The 17,724-nt window shown below is 44.1% G+C and overlaps 2 protein-coding genes across 2 annotated transcripts; one reads left to right on the forward strand and one right to left on the reverse strand.

Annotated features, from left to right (window-relative positions):
* The first annotated feature begins 224 nt into the window (after window positions 1-224).
* On the forward strand, window positions 225-6,953 carry gdi1 (GDP dissociation inhibitor 1). The gene is made up of 11 exons (XM_010737061.3): window positions 225-604; window positions 1,418-1,525; window positions 1,749-1,848; window positions 2,015-2,149; window positions 2,236-2,434; window positions 2,696-2,827; window positions 2,935-3,034; window positions 3,151-3,322; window positions 3,612-3,756; window positions 3,869-3,923; window positions 4,611-6,953. The coding sequence occupies exons 1-11, from the start codon at window positions 560-562 to the stop codon at window positions 4,761-4,763; spliced, it is 1,344 nt and encodes a 447-aa protein (XP_010735363.1). The 5' UTR covers window positions 225-559; the 3' UTR covers window positions 4,764-6,953.
* Window positions 6,954-7,158: 205 nt separating this feature from the next.
* On the reverse strand, window positions 7,159-17,711 carry itih6 (inter-alpha-trypsin inhibitor heavy chain family member 6). Its single transcript, XM_019268796.2, has 17 exons — window positions 17,052-17,711; window positions 16,042-16,077; window positions 15,188-15,342; window positions 13,578-13,688; window positions 13,230-13,477; window positions 12,909-13,078; window positions 12,717-12,833; window positions 12,420-12,591; window positions 10,699-12,327; window positions 10,545-10,571; window positions 10,409-10,426; window positions 10,253-10,300; window positions 10,118-10,147; window positions 9,938-9,982; window positions 9,734-9,847; window positions 9,270-9,653; window positions 7,159-8,461 (listed from the first exon to the last, which is right to left on the reverse strand). Exons 1-17 carry the CDS (start codon window positions 17,163-17,165, stop codon window positions 8,208-8,210), a joined length of 3,672 nt encoding a protein of 1,223 aa, XP_019124341.2. The 5' UTR covers window positions 17,166-17,711; the 3' UTR covers window positions 7,159-8,207.
* Window positions 17,712-17,724: the final 13 nt, after the last annotated feature.

Here is a 17,724-nt window from a genome sequence, read left to right on the forward strand (position 1 = left end):
GCCTACAAACTGGAAACGAAGGATAGAAAAAACAAAATAAGACTTTTGGATGAATAAATGTTTTTAAAAAAATGTTAAAACTGCGAGACAAACTTTAAAACTCAGCGTGTGTGTGTGTGTAAAGCCAAGGGTTTCATATTACAGCTGGCTTTTCTGTTTGTGTCCATTGTGTGTGTGTCTGTGTGTGTGTGTGTGGCAGTATGATAGGAAGAGAGAGAGAGAGGGAAGGAGGATGCGCACTATTTGTCGACGCGCACTGACATTGTTCTAGAGTGCTCCACGATCAGGGCCATCTTTGGTCGTCCTCGCCGGTGACAGTGTGGACAGTGGATTGCATTTGGTCATTAAAGCCTAATGATTAATAAATAATATACTTTTTCTTTAAACGCGCCGGTTTGCAGCACTTTGAGAGACAAGGGGAGACCAGAGCAACCCGCGACCCGGTTTATTTTCTGTGGACTCACTGAGGCTGTTCTTCCCTTCAACACCCTTCATTTTCTTTAAAGCAAAAAAAAAAGAAAAAAAAAAGAGGGCGAGACGGGAGAGGCGGTGATACAACATGGATGAGGAATATGATGTGATCGTTTTGGGCACCGGACTCACAGTAAGTGTTTTTTATTCTGCACGGATATGATTATTCGGCTCCTGCAGGCCTGCGATCCTCTGATGGGAGGAAAGCCTCCCTGCATCCTTGTGACATTTGAGAATTGTCATAACAGACTCGCTTTGTTTAAAATAAAGAAAACACAGCCCAGTCGACCTCTTTGTGCGTCAAATCAAACTAACCATGCTTGAGAACGGAGTTTTTCTTGTTTTTAATTCCTTGGATATTCCACCACAGCCGGCTCAGTGTTGTGTTACACCCTGTAGCATCTTTTAGGCGTAACCCCAGTGTGTGTCATGGTCCTCTTTGCATAGACAGGCCTCCATCCTGAGGGTTGGCGCAGGCCTGAGCACGGGGTTTATTCAATGACATGAGCCGCAGTTTCCACTTCACTTATCACACCCCGATGCGGCAGAAAACACGCCGGGTGCGTTTTATTTGGCACTAATCGTGCGTAAAAGTCGACATTTTTGTAGTTTTATGAAAGGTATCAAATATCATGTCGTCACCGCATAGTCGGAATAAATCGGGTTTCATCATTGTGTGATGTTGTTGTGTGGATTTTACGTCATAATCATGCTAATTATCATGATTCTGATTATTATTATTATTACAGTAGGGTGAAACGAGGTAGTGCGCATGCGTGTGTCGATCCTTCTCTCCTCCCTGCAGCCTTCTCTCAACTTCCCTTTATTGTTTCTATGAAACCTCTCTTCCCTAACTCACTTTTATTTGGCGTGCATTCATTTCAGATTGATTTCAGATCGTTATTGAAATGCTCATGCCCGGTGTTCAATCTTATGTCTTATGCAGGAATGCATTCTGTCCGGGATCATGTCTGTGAATGGGAAAAAGGTCCTGCACATGGACAGGAACCCTTACTATGGAGGCGAGAGCTCTTCCATCACCCCTCTGGAGGAGGTAAAGTAAAGGGCTCCTGGGATCTATAAAAGCAATCAATATATTTTATGCCCCTCAGTACATCTCATTTTACGTCCAGTGCCATTGTGCATCAGCTGCCGGTTTTTATTGTCTTTATTCGCTCAGCGCCGTATCCTTCACAATGCTTCAGGTTCTGTCAGCTTCATAGATTTCGGGGCTCGCAAGATTGAGTTTCTGTTTCCTGTTCTCCTCCCCCCGACAGCTGTACAAGCGCTTCAATCTTCCAGACACTCCGCCCGAGTCCATGGGCAGAGGAAGGGACTGGAACGTTGACCTCATCCCCAAGTTTCTCATGGCCAATGGTCAGTTCATCGTCACTGAATTTTAATAAAAGAATATATCACCATGAAACTCTCTGGCACAGGAGATAATTGTGATGATAATTAGTATTCCTGATGAGGCCCAGGATTATATCAAGACAGAATTCTGATGGCAAATAGTAACAGACCTTTGTCTGCGGGATTGCAGGTCAGCTTGTGAAGATGCTGCTATACACAGAGGTGACACGATACCTGGACTTTAAGGTAGTGGAGGGAAGCTTTGTCTACAAAGGAGGAAAGATCTACAAGGTGCCGTCGACCGAGACTGAGGCGCTAGCTTCAAGTAAGTCGACCAAATGTGTCTAATCACAGTGAAACAGCTTATTAAATCAGCGTACTGCAACATGAAGCCTTTGTTTGAATGTCCAGATCTGATGGGAATGTTTGAGAAGCGAAGGTTTCGGAAGTTCTTAGTCTTTGTGGCCAACTTCGATGAGAATGACCCCAAGACCTTTGAGGGCGTGGACCCCAAAACCACAACGATGAGGGATGTTTACAAGAAGTTTGACCTCGGCCAGGATGTCATTGACTTCACCGGCCACGCCCTGGCCCTCTACAGGACAGATGAGTAAGGACAAGAGAGAAAGTCGGAAAAGTTTAGCTTGATTTCACTGCTGCATTTGTGAATTTGACTAAGGAATATATGCATTAATACAAGATTAATAATGATTTAATGTTAGCTACTGAGTCCCTGATGTCACATACTTTCAATTCTTCTGAAACTGTCCACCAGGTTTGACTTTGACCAGGTTTTATGTGGACTAAAGCTGTAAATCCACACAGACTTCTTATTTACTGTTGTCCTCTGCTGTTTCCGTCTCTCCTTCAGCTATCTTGATGTCCCCTGTTTGGAGACAGTCAATCGTATCAAGCTGTACAGCGAGTCTCTGGCTCGATATGGGAAGAGCCCCTACCTCTACCCCCTGTATGGTCTGGGAGAGCTGCCGCAGGGATTTGCCAGGTCTTTTTTTTAATACATTTGTATCTCTAGTTTCTAGATTACTTGTCTTTAATCGTAAAAAAACAGAAACCCACTCCATGATTTAACTCATATACTTGTCATTTTAGATTGAGTGCAATCTACGGAGGTACCTACATGCTGAACAAACCAGTGGATGAGATTGTGATGGAAGGTGGCCATGTGGTTGGAGTGAAGTCTGAGGGCGAGGTACAGCCAAGCTGATTTATCGCCCGTCATTATACAAATTCAACAAACTCATTTAGTCTATCGTTCACACACTCACTCATTCATTCGTTCGTTCGTTCTCGTTCTTCGCGCTACAGGTGGCTCGTTGTAAGCAGCTCATCTGCGACCCCAGCTACATCCCAGACCGCGTCCGTAAGGCCGGTCAGGTGATCCGCGTGATCTGCGTCCTCAGCCACCCCATCAAAAACACCAACGACGCCAACTCCTGCCAGATCATCATTCCTCAGAATCAGGTTAACCGCAACTCAGGTGAGCATCGTTTGTAGATTTAATAGATCAGCTGAATGTTAAAAAGTAAAAGTGAGATCAATTGTGAAGATTCTGCTAAATGGTTTGATTTGAAGTGCAGGAGATAACAAGCAGAGCTCGTAGGTTACAAATGAAGTTGAAGGTCTATAACTAGGAATATGTCAGTGTTGTGTTAACAGCTTGTTTCTGCTGCCCCCAAGTGGCCAAAAAAGAAAAATCATTGGATGCAGATTCCAGGTGACTCGACTTGACTCAACCTCCTCTTAAACCCTTCTATCAATTTTTCCAGACATCTACGTGTGCATGATCTCCTATGCTCACAACGTGGCAGCCCAGGGGAAGTACATTGCCATCGTCAGCACCACAGTGGAAACCAGCGAGCCCGAGGCTGAGATCGAGCCGGCTCTGGAGCTGCTCGAGCCCATCGACCAAAAGTCAGCATTTTCAATATGTCATGCTTTTATGGCTTCACAAATCAGCACGCCATGAAGCTAAAACCTTTTTAGGAACTTTGTTTATTGAGCTGTTTGTTTGTTTTTTTGACAGGTTTGTGGCTATTAGTGACCTTTATGAGCCCACGGATGACGGTACTGAGAGCCAGGTGAGAAATCTCTTTCCCTCAACAACATTTCAACTATAAAAAGATTCTTCCTGGGGAAAACTTTTGTATTTTGTATGATCCTCAGAGCAAGTTTGCTCAGTCCAGTGTGGTCCAGACTAGAAATATCTCAACTATTACATGAGTTCTTTGAGCAGACGTTCATGGTCCCAACAGGATGTACCCCGACCTTTCCTGTAGCACCACCACAAGTTTGTCAAGTGTGGTTCAGAGGGAAATATCTTGACCATCAATGGACATATTTACAGGAATTTTTCTGTACACATGCACAGGTCCTAGAGGATGAATTATCATTACTTTAGTGATCCTCTGACTTTTCTTCTAGCGCCACCAACTGTTCAAAGTTTTCACTTTTTCAATGAAATAGTTTGACTTTTACTGGATTGTTCCAGACGAATCCAGACTTTGAAGATCTCTTGATTTTTTTAAATCTTGCACCACCATGGTGTTAACAAGTTGAGTTAAATAGCTCGACATTTTTCAAAACAATGACATCTCCACCAGCCTCAGCTTTGCTTTAAGAGTTATTTGCTTGCAGTAGTATGCTTAAGTGACACAATGAGCATGGTAAACATTACCTGTCGTACATCAGCAGGTTAGCGTTGTCACTGTGAACGTTTCACGCACCTGGCTGTCGATCCTCAGTCCTGTTATTTCATGTCTCCCCAGGTCTTCGCCTCAAGGTCCTACGATGCCACCACTCACTTCGAGACCACTTGCAACGACATCAAGGACATCTACAAACGTATGACCGGGAGCGACTTTGACTTTGAGAACATGAAGCGCAAACAGAACGATGTGTTTGGGGAGGATGAGCAGTGAGCGGGTTAGAGAGGGGGCTTCCGAGAGAGGGCGGGGCTGGGAGAGGAGGCGGGGGTGAAAAAGGGGCAAAAGAGGCGGCGGCGGCGGCAGAGCCTGCGGTAGAGGTCAACGGGCTGTCCTGAGCAGTCCTTTAAAAAAACTAAACAACACAAGCAGGTGGGGGAGTGTGTGTGCCGTGGCGGAGAGAGGCCTGCCTGCCCCTCGGCCGTTTGCCTCCTTTTCCTTACGTCCCTCTCTCTCTTGACACGTTAAAAAAAAAACACATAAACGCTCACAAAACACACAAATACACACACACACACACTGTTCAAATACTCACACTCCTTCTCTCTGTCACCGAAAAGCAGGGTTGATACGGCCTCTCATTCCATTGTAGAAATTTACAGTATAATCATGTCTTAACTATTATCATTAGAGGTGAATTTATTACTTGTCGTCGGCGATTTTCAAAGCATCTCATCCTTTTCTGTGACGTCTCGTATCAGAGGTCGGGTGGACGGAAGATCGATGAGCTCTGACATGAGAGATCTGTAATGGCTTAGTGTAGAATCCTCTGGATGGGTCGCCTCCAGTTGACATGCATGCATCTTTTACACACAGTAGTATTGTACATAGACTTCAAAAAGACACTGCTGTATGAAGGCTGGACCATTCCCACGTATCGCTCCTGTCAACCCTGCTTTCACTTTTCTCTTACTTGGTCTTTTACCTGTGTTAACTTCAACAACAACAAAAAAAAACAAAGAAAAAAAAAAAAAAAAAAAAAAAAACCCCGCCCTGTTTTTTTTTTTTTTTTTTTTGGCAAAAATCTGTTGGTCGGGCAAAACAATGTGATGACAAATTACATATAAATGGGCTGTTCTGTCACTTTGCAATGCTGTTGTGTTCCCTGGCAAAGCTAACCAGTGGCTATTAACTGTCTCCTCCCTCCCTCCCTCCTTCACCCCCCCCACACATCCGAAAAAAAAAAAAAATCTTCGTTTATCTCTGTTGTGTGATGTCGATTTTTTTTTTTTTGAATTTGAGTAGTTTACTTTCTAACATTTTAAATTATTGAAGAGTTTTATTTCTATATACTCGGTGCACATTTCACTGGCTGAAGTTATGAAGTTTACAGATCTGTGGTTTGAAAAAAACAAAAACAAACTGTGGTCTTCAAAAGTTTGAACATTGAATTTAAAAAGGGAATGTCAAGGAGAGGACTTTTCTAGTGTCAGGGCGAGGTTTTCTAAGGCGAAGTGTTCGGGAACGATTGATGAGATGATGATGGAAGACGGAGCTGATAATCGTTGAGATGCGAGGAAGTGTGCCACGGGGGTAAACGAATGTATGCAGGGGAGGAATGTTTTGAGATTGGACGTTTTGGAAAGTTTCACTTTTGAGTGAAGACGAGTGAAGACTGAAATTTCGGCTCATAGTGAAAAGCACCAGGTTGTGTCTCGGTTGTTTCAACCCTTGTGTATGTCGTTTAGATAAGTCACTCCCTTAGGGACTAAACCCTATGAAAAAATAGTTGTTAATAGAGGGGAAAGCTGGATACACTCCCATAACTTTAAATGACTTTGTAGCATAGTGAAAGGTATGAAGCCACAGTTCTAGGTGCCGCCCCACGAGAAAGAACCAAGAAGCTTTTTCATTTTTGTTTTTGGTTTTAGCCTTAATTTGGGGTTAAATATTCGGGCCCTTTAAGAAAAATCAGCTTCGTTTAAACTAACCGTTAGTGGAAGGTCAGTCTTGTGCCAAAAATGGTGTTGCTGTTATTGGCAAAAACTCGCTGACGACGTTTGGTAGCTCGTATGTTGCTCTGCAGATCTGACTTGAATACTATAGAGAAGGGATATTGTTTTCTCCCACGGCGGGGGCTGTCATTGTACACCTGAGGCAGTTCCTCATATCTCTGCAGTGCACACACTCGACTCTTTCACAGCCAGATTTGATCTGCGGCTCGGCGACGACAGGCGGATGAGCCGCTCTCATCGTTTTCACTTTATCCACCAGGACAAATCCCTTAACAACTCTAAACAAAGTCATCGCGTGTTTGGGGTGTTGACGTGTCTTCTTGTTATGCTCTTTATTTATTTGAATTTCACTGACGTATATTGTGGAACGGTTTATGTCAAATGCTGAATATGCTATGCTATTAGTTTATGCTCTGATGATAAAATGGGTTTCGTTTTTCTTTCGTTCTTTTTTTTTAAAGTGATGCACACCCAAATTCTTAGTTTTTTGTTTGTTATTTGCTGTGTCATGTGTTCTGATCATTCCAGTGCTGCATCATGATTTAATATGATTATTAGCATTCCTAAGAAACAGGTTTTGACGGAAGGATAACTAGACAGCTAGTGTATTCACGACAGTTTTCACACTGTGCATCATTCGACGTTGTGTGTGGTTCTTCATCCTGGAAACATGTTACCTGATTAAAACTGGAATACTGTCTACTCTTTGAACATAGATATATTTACTCTCCTGCCCTTCCCCAACATCAAATACTGTTCTCTCTCTCTCTCTCTCTTATCTTTTTTTTTTATTTATTGAAAACAAAAAGCCTCATGTGTGGTTGTACTGTTTTAATTTCCATACAGTTTGGCCTTCGGTAAAACCACTATTGACAATATCCCTTTTGAAATTGACAAAAAGAAATAGGCTGAGTAGTAGAAAACTTACTGTCCTTGTTTGATCACTAGTACGTGAACAATGCCTAATGTCTTGTGTAACAAATAAAATGAATTAAACTATGAATGAAATGATAGAAAAATAAAAAGCACATGGCAAACCTGGAAAGACCCTGATTTTGTTTTTCTTTTTGAAGCTGTAGATTATCTATACATACATACAATAATATTTTATATACACTTGTACTAAAAAAATACAACTTACAGAGTGATACAGTTTTAATAATTACAGATGATTCTGAAGTAGAAGAATCTATAATTTCACGACGAAATACATACGAATAATCTGATAAATATCTTCGAACTTCTGAACAGATTTCGTTTTTTGTTTTTTTTTGCGAGACATTTTCGGAGCGAGCGTTTAACTGCTGCAGCACAAAATGGACATGTTGTTGCGGTTGCCATGCGAACAGGAGAACATTGCGTCTCTGTCACAGATAAAGAGCACAGAGCTTGAATCCAATTCAGTTTCATTAATGGAGAGAACAGCAGCATCATTCAGCCCGTCACTGTATCTGTCAAACTGTACGTCTTCATTGCTCCTTTACATGCAGCTTTCTCTTTCTGTCTGTCTGTCACTGCCTCTTCCCCCCTCCCTGTAATCGACCCTGAATATTAGACACATTCACAGACTGTAACCAACATGTCATTTTAGCCTCACGGAGTCCCAGTTCTTGCTCATCCTTTGTCCAATAACCACATAATTGCCTGTGACCTGAGCTGTGCGGCAGAGAGGGCAACAAGGTGGAGCTGGCTGACTCGGCTAGAATTACACACGATCCACCACGTAGCTCTCGTATGGATGACCCAGTAGTCTCTCTATCTCTGCCTTGGGCACCACCCAGCACTTGCCTGTGTGGCGTTTACGCACCGTGTCTTTCAGCGTCTTGTCTTGCAAGGTGACTGGCATGTGCTCTGATCCCCACCTCAGGATCCCTCTGGCTGAAACAGCCTCCCTGTGAGCGCCTCCGTCCACATAATCCTTCACCGCAGTTACGCTCATGTCGACATGCTGAAACTGGCCTGTAGACAAACAGAAGACAGCAAAAACAACTTTATATTTCTTGTTACTAGTCATAGAGTGCTGAGGATTTAGTGGCATCTAGTGGTGTATTTAGTGCAACCACCCTCCCATAACTGTCATGAAGGAAACTACAGTGGCAGCAAACATAAACAAAACGACAAAAACATATCGATTCTTACTTTCCCATGACTATACACATAGTTATGCAAGCTATATTCCATTCCATAGTCCATGTTGTGCAAATACAACCCACTAAATCCAACATACTGGACCTTTAAATTTAAGATTTTACACATAAAAGCTCACCCCGAAGAAATTCTCCAGAGTGGGGCCACTGAAAATGATGATGTGATGGTGAAAAGCAGCAGGCTAGTTATGTAAAATATACATTAACAGTACCTAATGTGAAATATTACGCATAGAGTACTGATTTCCTAGAAGCACATTATGAATGTCCACGCTGGGAACCACTGTACTGTCTGTCACTGCTGCTTTACTATATATGAAGTAGTTAAAATCAACAACTACAACTCTACAACCTAATAATGTCACAGTCATCAGTCACAGGCAACATCTTTCTGCAGAATGAGTCGTTCAGTACATTTGGCTGATGACTCAGGCTTTTATATCTACAGACACTGCAGATCTGCCGTGTTTCTGGAGGAGGCAAAGAACAGATAAACTAAACATTGGCCTCAATGAAGGACAGTGTGTTTTACTGTATTGGTACTTTTACTTATATAAAGGATGTTAGTACTTCCTTCACCACTGAAGGACAGTGAGCTGGCACAGTGAGCGTCGACGTACCCAGTAGTCCTTGAGTTGAAGCAGACAACCCCCGTCCGTCTGTGATGTAGAACCCCAGGTGAGCCAGCTGCAGGTAACTGGGATGTTTGTAGTGGTGGAACAGGACCAGGAACCGCACATCCTTGGCCAGCTCGATCCAGCAGCTCCGATGGTTGTCCACGGTAACCGTCACACCCTGCCTCCTCACAGATCCCTGCTGATTGATGGGGAGGATATCCCGACCTTCCCCTTCCACCACTACAGCGTCCAACGTGAGGGTGATCGTGATGTCACCAGAGCCGCCCGTGGCTGAAGAAACGGTGAGCTGGTCGAAGTAGGTTCGGGGTCGATCTTCTGCACCGTGCTTGGAAGGAGCCCCCATCAGATGGCCATCGACAATGATCCCTTGAGGAGGAAGGGAACACACATTTAGTACTACACTTAAATTTATAACCGTGTATTAGATAGTTTCAAAACATGCGTACCTCTCTCTGGGTCCTCTAAAAGTCTAAGAACATCATTAGCCCTGCCGTCGACTGTGAAACACAAGTTCTGATGCAGCTTTGGCAGCTGGACCAAAAAATGAGGATCTCCATCAACTACAACAGACAACAGTGAACATTAATACAACATGAAAACACTAAACGAATGGCGTCATTAGAAACAACTAAATAAAAAGTCATCTTGACCTGATGAGGAGAAGACCCGGACGGTGCTCAGTCTGGACAGAGGTTCTAAAAGCACAAGACATTCAACTAAAGGACAGCCCCCTTCACTTGCAATCACTAAAACCAATGACAGGACTGTGCTGGTATTGCAAGAAGTGTCTCTACAATGATTTAAGACATGCAAACCCTCTAAATACTTACCAAATGACTCTGTGTCTGCAGTGTCATCCCCTAAAATTAAATCAGGAAACGTATTTGACGTGAAACTTTTAAAAGCCTTGAAAAGGAGGTGCAAAAAAGTACAAAACTTCCCCTGAATGAGCATTTTAAACTTACAGGCATCATAGCTGAGATCGTAGTCATAGTCATAGGTTGCGTCATAGTCTGGGTAATGAGAGCAAACACTGAAATCAGAATGTGTTCTGTTGTTCGTGAAGGAATTTTAATTTTTCAGGCAACGGCAGGATAAGAAGGATTAATGGTGATATTTACCTTTCACAAGGTCGATATCTATAAGAGGAAGAACATAAAACAGATTTAAATTCACTTCCGATGCTGATTGACATGATATATCATAATTTAACATCTGTCATTCATTTTTACCAGATAAAATGTAATTCAGTTTTACCTTTTCTCTGAATGAAAGTAGAGACATCTAGTGGAGAGATGAGGAACAGTCAGTTAGGCATAAAAATATAAAATCATGCACCCTCAGCTTGGAACTCCTCGGGGCACAGGAAGGCTATGATTTCAGATTAGACTCATCACAGGGTGCGACCTACCCAGAAGGCCTGCTGCTTCCCAAAGCCGTGGCCCATCTGTTACGCCAGGCATGGGAGCAAAAGTCGCCGACAAAAAGGTGGCGATGCTCAGATCCGTCTCCGAGTTTGTGTTGTTGTCTTCGGCAGTAGGAGCCGGCGCCGGGGTGGGAGAGGTGAGCGGAGACGGCAGCTCGTGCGGAGTGGTGGTGACTTCAGGTGGAGGAACATCTGGAGCAGATGTGGTGCCGTTTTCTGCCTCTGTAGAGGCGGTCGCTTTGGCAGAAGGGAGGGTTGTCTTCACCGTGCTGGGCTGAGGGGTATGGGGTCTTACAGGCAGGGGTGCAGGGTCAGTTTTTACTGAGCTCAGTGGAAGTGGAGTGCTGGTGGTAAATGTTAACACTGTGGTGTTTGTTGAGGGAGTGGTTGTTTTCAAGGTGTTTGGCTGCGGGGTGGAGACTTTTCCAGGTGCAGGGGGAGATGCTGTTTTCAGAGCATTGAGCAGAGATGTGGGTATCTTACCAGCAGGAGGAGGAGAGGCAGTTTTGGATTCATTCTGGGAAGGAGTGGGCTTTTTACCAAGGAATGGTGCTGGAGCAGTTTTGACAGAGCTGGGACTTATTGTGGTTGATGTGGTTTTCTTGGACGATGAAACTGTTTTTACTGTGGACGTTTTTTTCGTCTGCGGTGTAACCTGAGGTGGCTGAGGAGGGCCTGGTTTTGTTTTGCTAGGCTTGCTGTTAGAAGGAGAACTGGGCTTCTTTGCAGCACCAATAGGTGATATTTTGGTGGTGGTGGTGGTGGTGGTGGTCGTGGCTGTCGTGGTTATAGTGGCTGCGGCGGTGGGTTGTGTAGTGGTTGGAGTATGAGCGGCTTCATCTGCATCTGGCTTAACTACAACTAAAGAAGTGACTGGTGTTACAAAGTTATATTTCAGGGATAGGTTGGTGGCCTTGTCTGCCAGTAACCTTTGCGTCGCAGCGTCAGTAGCGTTCAGTTTGGCCAGTAGCAGCTCTTTGATGGTGAAATACGCCCAGAGACGGTGCACAAAGCTGGAGATTCCTTCTAAGCCTGCCGAACAGCCAAGTGAATCGTCACTCTTGTTCCCCTCTGCTTGGGAAATCAGCACATCGTTCTCCAACTTGACGCGTTGCTTTGAATCAGTGGCGGACACTGACACCTTTAAATCCTTGATCCCTGGTTTGACCTTCCCAGCAACCACCAACTCAGAGCCTTGGAAGTAGTTTGGGAACAGGGAGCGGGTGATGTCAAACGCCTGATCATCCAGGTACGACAGCTGGATGTCTGATAGCAAAGGGCTGGCAACTTCATCATAAAAGCCCTTCAGCTGCAAAGCTGCATCTGCGTCCTCATACACCATCCTGGCCACACCTCGGTTATCCAGTGCCAGACGTTTCAACAGGGGGAAGTCTGCATCATCTCCAAAGGCAAGGCCAAACAGAGAGGCAGAGCCCAGAGACTTCTTGGCATTGCTAAGGATGGTGTCGCCTGCTGTTACACCGATGGTTGCCTCCCCATCAGTAAGGAAGATTACCAGGGGAACGCGACGGGATGAGACGACATTGGAAGAGGCAGAGGTTGACGGGTTGACGAGCTGGGCAGCTGAGAGCAGAGCTGCATTGATGTTGGTCCCTGAGTGGAACAATTGGGACAATCAACGCTGATGGAAGGAAGTTAATACAATACCAACTTCACAGTTCAAACAATGCCACGTTTCAACTCACATCCTTCGGCAATAATCCTTTTCACAAAGTCTTTGGCGTCTCGTACATTCTGCCGAGTTGCTCTCACAGTTCGTCCTTTCTTCCAAGTGTGAACCTTGTCGGAGAAGGTGATGATATTGAAGTGGTCTCCCTCTCTGAGGTCCCCAAGAATGGTGCCCATCGCCTGCTTGGTCTACTGACAGAAATGATTCAAATTATCGACCGAAATTCCACATAATCTTTGAAGAACATTGCAAGTTTTCCAATCCTAAAGCTGTAGCTCTAGGGGAGGTAGTCCGTGAAGTTTGTCCACTTTACCTGTTTTATCTTGGTGCCTATCATTGAGCCACTGACATCAATGACAAATATAACATCCTTAGGAACCACTGGAAGTCCTCTGGGTGCAAAGTAATGCACAAAGTAGCCATCATACACCTGAAAATACAAAATAAAAGTATCATTGTGACGAACTCATGTATGTTTGACCAGCCAGAGACGAGTTCTCCTGACCTGGATTTCGCCCATGAGGTCTCTCAGATCCACGTCATACTGAATAATGAAGTCTGCGTCGAGACCTTTGGAGGAGATGCTGTTCTGCTGCTGTAAAGTGGGACTGTAGCGAACTCGGGCACAGCTAGCGCCCCGCTCAACATGAGTGGAGGCAGGGGCGTCTGTATCACCTGGAATATAATGGTCATACGCATGTTTTCATAAGAATTGTTGTGTTTTTGTGACCTCGGTCATGTTTCCGGAGTAGCCCAGAAGGGACAAACCAAAGCCTAAAATAGGGTCCGTCATTCTTTCATTGTTCCACAGCCATAACTAACTAACCTTGAGCAGTGTTGGAGAGCAGTCTGCTTGTCCTGAGAGGAAGAACTTTGATGAAACTGATGCCGGTGCGCTCTGTTATACTGACATCTAATGTGAGGTTCTGCACAGGCTGTCCGGGCCTCAGACCCAGACTGAGCTCATAGCGACCGAGTCGACGAGGTAACAGCTCCTCGTAGGACAGGGAGAAGAACACCCGTGCTCCCGACGGTACGCTGACCGCCACCCGAAACTTCTCGATCTCCCTCTCTCTGGATCACCGCAGAGCAAAACAAGAGGAGAAAATATAAATGCATAAGTGTTAGAAATCATGCAGAATGACATTGAAAATGATTGTTTTGTGGAACTGACTTGGTAGCAACAAGCCCGGCTGTTTTTCCTTGCTTCTTAGCGGCATCATAAATTTTCCGTGCAGCAGCTCTTTCCTTCACCTGGGCCACATACACCTTGCCATTGGAGGTTCTGATGGGACAGAGAAAAGAGGAAGAAACAGCTCTCTGTGTGACTCACAGTAGCCAGATTATATTTCTGATTCACGCCTGGCTTGCATTGAGTTGCTGAGCATGATTTACTTTGAATTTGCTCCCCCGTATTTCCAGAGGGATCACAAAGCTGCTTCACAAACACGCATCATGCTTGTTTACAAATGGAGTTCATACCATGTAAAGAGGGGGAGGCGGGGTCATAAACAGGCTGAGTGGAAAAGAGTAATTTCCCTTTAAAAACAGCATTAATGAAGAGAGATCTTGCAAGGCCGACGGTCGCTCCGAGGGAGCGCTACACACACACACACCCAGCAAAATCCCAAACCAAAACCGCCGCTCGAAAAATGTGGGATCCAATTCACACAGTGCACTTCGTAGACTTTCGGTGACCACTTATGTCACGAGGTGCTAAATTAAGGTCAAGTCCTTTGAACAAATATATCCAAAGAGAGAAAAAACATCAAGGGCAAACTAAAATAAACCCGCAGGCTTGAAACGGGTCTTGTTTGAGGAACAGAGCAGAATGGCTGTGAGAGAGCAGGAGTGGAAAATGGAGGCGCTTGTATTTATATGTGTGGCTGGCTGAGTGTATTTGGGGGGGGGGTGAGTTCAGGAATGACTGTACATCAGTGACCTGCACACAGAACATAGAGTTCTTAGTTTCAGACACAGAAATGCCAAAGAAGTAACGCAACACACTTGCCACAGCTTTTTTTCCCCCTCTGGGTATTTGGCGGTGTGTGAACATATGTATGTACGTGTCTGTGAAGGAGCAATGTGCTTATAAAAGGCTGCAGACTCACACATACTTACCATGTAGGCACGCATACATACAGTAGATGTAGTCGTGTGTGTGTGTGTGTGTGTGTGTACGTAGCGTATCTAAACTGGCAGGCTGCCTCTGTAAACTGCGTGGGGGAGAAAAAAGGGGGACTGGGCAAGCTCCTGTCATTTTCTCTATTAACTTTCTGACTTCCAGTTACAAAGCCCGGTATTCATCTGCCCTCAGGTTCCCCCTCCTCCTGACCTGCTTCCGCTCCCGAGTCCAGCTTCAGGGCTCGGTGTTTGGCCTGCAATGTTGACTTATTTGTTTTGTTTATATTTAGCATTTTTTGAAGGAGAGCGGTCAGCAAACCCCTTTTAGTAATCAAATTATGTGTCTCCTGCAGACCGGAATTCTAGTTCCTTACTTAATTCCTCTGAAGTTTTATTTCTGGATCTGCCCATTAATGAGAATATAACTTTATTTATTACAGTTTCTCAGGGAAATATTATTTCTACCGAGAAGAAATGTGATTTCCCTGCCAACTTCAATACTTTTGACCCAGTAGGTGTCATTTCAAAAAGATTACTGGCTGCTTTTCTTGACTTTCAAAGTAATGTTAGATTAGAAGTGAGGGAAATTGAAAATCAGGCGCTACAAATGATCAAATGTGACGTGAAAGGTAACAGTGAGGCAGTGAAAGGCTGACTTACATGGTGAAGTTGGAGATGAAAGCAGAGGAGGGCAGGTCCACCTCAAAGGCGGCCTCCTTGGTGATGGGGAGCTGGTTCCATACTGAGCTCTGGACTGTTGTAACAGCATAGCGGGACACCACCGAACACCTCACATGGTAGTCTGTCACCTTCAGCTAGTGACAGGCACAAATGCAGGTGTGAATCACAAGAGTTCAGAGGAGACATCTGCAGTCTTATCACACAGGAGTACAGCTCGGTGTTACAGTGGTCCCGGCTTCGTGCCACATTCATACAAAGCTGTGACACCATAAATCAGATCAGCAGCAAAGAAGTTTACTGTCTTATTCCTGACATGCACGGAAAACAAATCCAAAGCCTCCCACACAACTTTTTCTTTCTCCCTTTTTTTACCCACATCACACTTTGGCCCTGCATCGCTCTGACGAGTCACCGAAACAACACAAAGCAGTTCTCTGCATGGCGTCTCTGTCCTCCTCTTGTTTACTCGGGAAACGCCGGCGCCTGCTGAGACCAATCTGGTCAGCACATTATTGCAGGATGAGGCGACGACAGGCAGGAGGAAGAGAGAGCCACATCAGCCCCTCCGGCTCTCTGGTATTTAGGAGAGCTGTGGTTTGTGCTATACAAACTGAATTGCTGTATGTTTTCACGGTGGGTTGCTTTACGGCTAAAACTGAAGCAAACTGCAGGGAAACCACAGCGTAGCTGCTGATCATAGGGGTGTCGTTCTATAGTTCACTTTGTACAACAAGGAGGACAAAACCAGAGATTACAGCTGTTATTTAGTTCTCCACATGAGTAGCTCCTTCCATATTTCTGCTATGACATGTGGATGAAATTCAAAAACTTACCACTGGTTTTGTTGGTTTGCTTTGACGTTTTACTCTCTGGAAAAGAAACAGCAAGTTAATCGAGTCAGACACCGATACGGTGGATAATTCCATCCATCAGTACCATATTTGTTCAAGATCTCTCCCCTTTTTTGAAGTAATCTCCACAATCTGCCCCATGTGAGGGTTGGGTCAAGATTTTGTGTCAAAATATCCTGAATCAAAGCCATTCATGAATGGAGGGGAAGTGGAACTGGAAATAAATGCTTTCACTGTACACAGGGCCAGTGAGGGTTTGCATGGTTTGGTCGCAAATGTTAATTCTGCACACAAGTCATTGCTGTGTCAATACATTACCACATATCCTGGGAACTTAACATAAACAAATAACTTAAAGAGTGGAAAACCCTTTACAGGAAAACATAAAAATCATATAGGTTATATAGAAAACAGGATTGTATATGTTCTCCATAAGTAAGCCACTGTTAGAGCTGCAAAAGCTCACTGGATATTGTTATAAAAATTCGGATTATACTGGAGTCCAGGTGTTTTTAATTCATGCAATGTGTGTATCCTGTTTTCTTTTTGCACGTCTCGTATGAATTCCCCTTTTTCTCTTTGTTTTGCTGAAGCTGGCAGGGAGAGATTAAGTTCAACTATGAATGAAGTCACAGTGGTTCAAGGGTTGGACACAGGTTAGGGAGGCATTATTTGGACATCCTGTTGGTTACTGATCAGAGAACTAAAAAAGACGTTATGACATTACCTGTCAAGGCTCTTCGGGGAGCCCCTTTTGTGTGTACAAGAATAATAAAATCCAGTCTTTCTTATTGAAGGGTCACTCTTGAAATATTCCCATAACAGATTTGATCACAAGCAGACCAAATATATTTTTTTAAAATGTATACAGTTCTGTCATATTTCTGTTAGACATTCATCTTGTTGCTTTGATTCAGGCTGGTTTCACAGAGGGGTGTGTTTCAAATGACACAAAACTGCAAATAAAATAAATAAATAAAAGGAAAATATACCTGTAAAAGTAAATTTGCTCCAAGGTTTGCTTCATAATCTCTTGATAATCCCTCTTGCACATAAAAAGTGAAGAAAACTAAAATGCACTGAACTTTGAGGTTCATCATGTCCATTAATAATTCAGTTTTTTTTTTTTTTTTTTTAGGCTCCAATGTGGTGAAGTATTTCAGCCACCAGTTGGTCTCACGTTGTCACGGACTGACGCTGTGCACATACCTCACATTTTACACGCAGGTTCTTCCCCCTCCCTCACCTCAGCTAAACGTCTCCAATAAGAAAAAAGCACAAAATAATTTAAAAATAAAATAAAAATAAAAATAAAAAGTTCTCGAAAGAGTTAAACATCCGTCAGGTGCGTGCAACAAAAAGATGGCAGCAACGACAACAAACAGCGTGGAGTGAAGTGGAGTCAGAGAGTCCTGCTGAGGTTTCTGGAGAAAGCAGCTCCTGACTTGTGTTCGTGCATAACTGGAAACTTCGCGGAGTGCTGCCACCGAGGTTGCACGAGAAATGAGGGATTATTAACCCCTGCTCGGCTACACCCACTACCAAAACACCTCCTCTTCCTCCTCCTGCTCCTTAAAAAAGAAAAGAAAAAAACACAACAACTCCAGTCTGAGTTTTATTCCTTAAATTACTCCCAAATGTGAGTTTTCACTTCTCTTCCACAAA

Source organism: Larimichthys crocea, chromosome XV, assembly GCF_000972845.2.
Source record: "Larimichthys crocea isolate SSNF chromosome XV, L_crocea_2.0, whole genome shotgun sequence".
Classification (NCBI taxonomy): domain Eukaryota; kingdom Metazoa; phylum Chordata; class Actinopteri; family Sciaenidae; genus Larimichthys; species Larimichthys crocea.

Excerpts from the sequence above, each read along its gene's own strand:
- gdi1 (XM_010737061.3), top strand. The coding sequence starts at position 560 with ATGGATGAGGAATATGATGTGATCGTTTTGGGCACCGGACTCACA. Across the intron at positions 605-1,417 it reads TTTTGGGCACCGGACTCACA|GAATGCATTCTGTCCGGGAT; the intron begins GTAAGTGTTTTT and ends TGTCTTATGCAG. Across the intron at positions 3,323-3,611 it reads TCAGGTTAACCGCAACTCAG|ACATCTACGTGTGCATGATC; the intron begins GTGAGCATCGTT and ends CAATTTTTCCAG.
- itih6 (XM_019268796.2), bottom strand. The coding sequence starts at position 17,165 with ATGGACATGATGAACCTCAAAGTTCAGTGCATTTTAGTTTTCTTCACT. Across the intron at positions 16,078-17,051 it reads GAGCAAATTTACTTTTACAG|AGAGTAAAACGTCAAAGCAA; the intron begins GTATATTTTCCT and ends TTTCTTTTCCAG. Across the intron at positions 10,148-10,252 it reads CGATCTCAGCTATGATGCCT|GGGATGACACTGCAGACACA; the intron begins GTAAGTTTAAAA and ends ATTTAATTTTAG.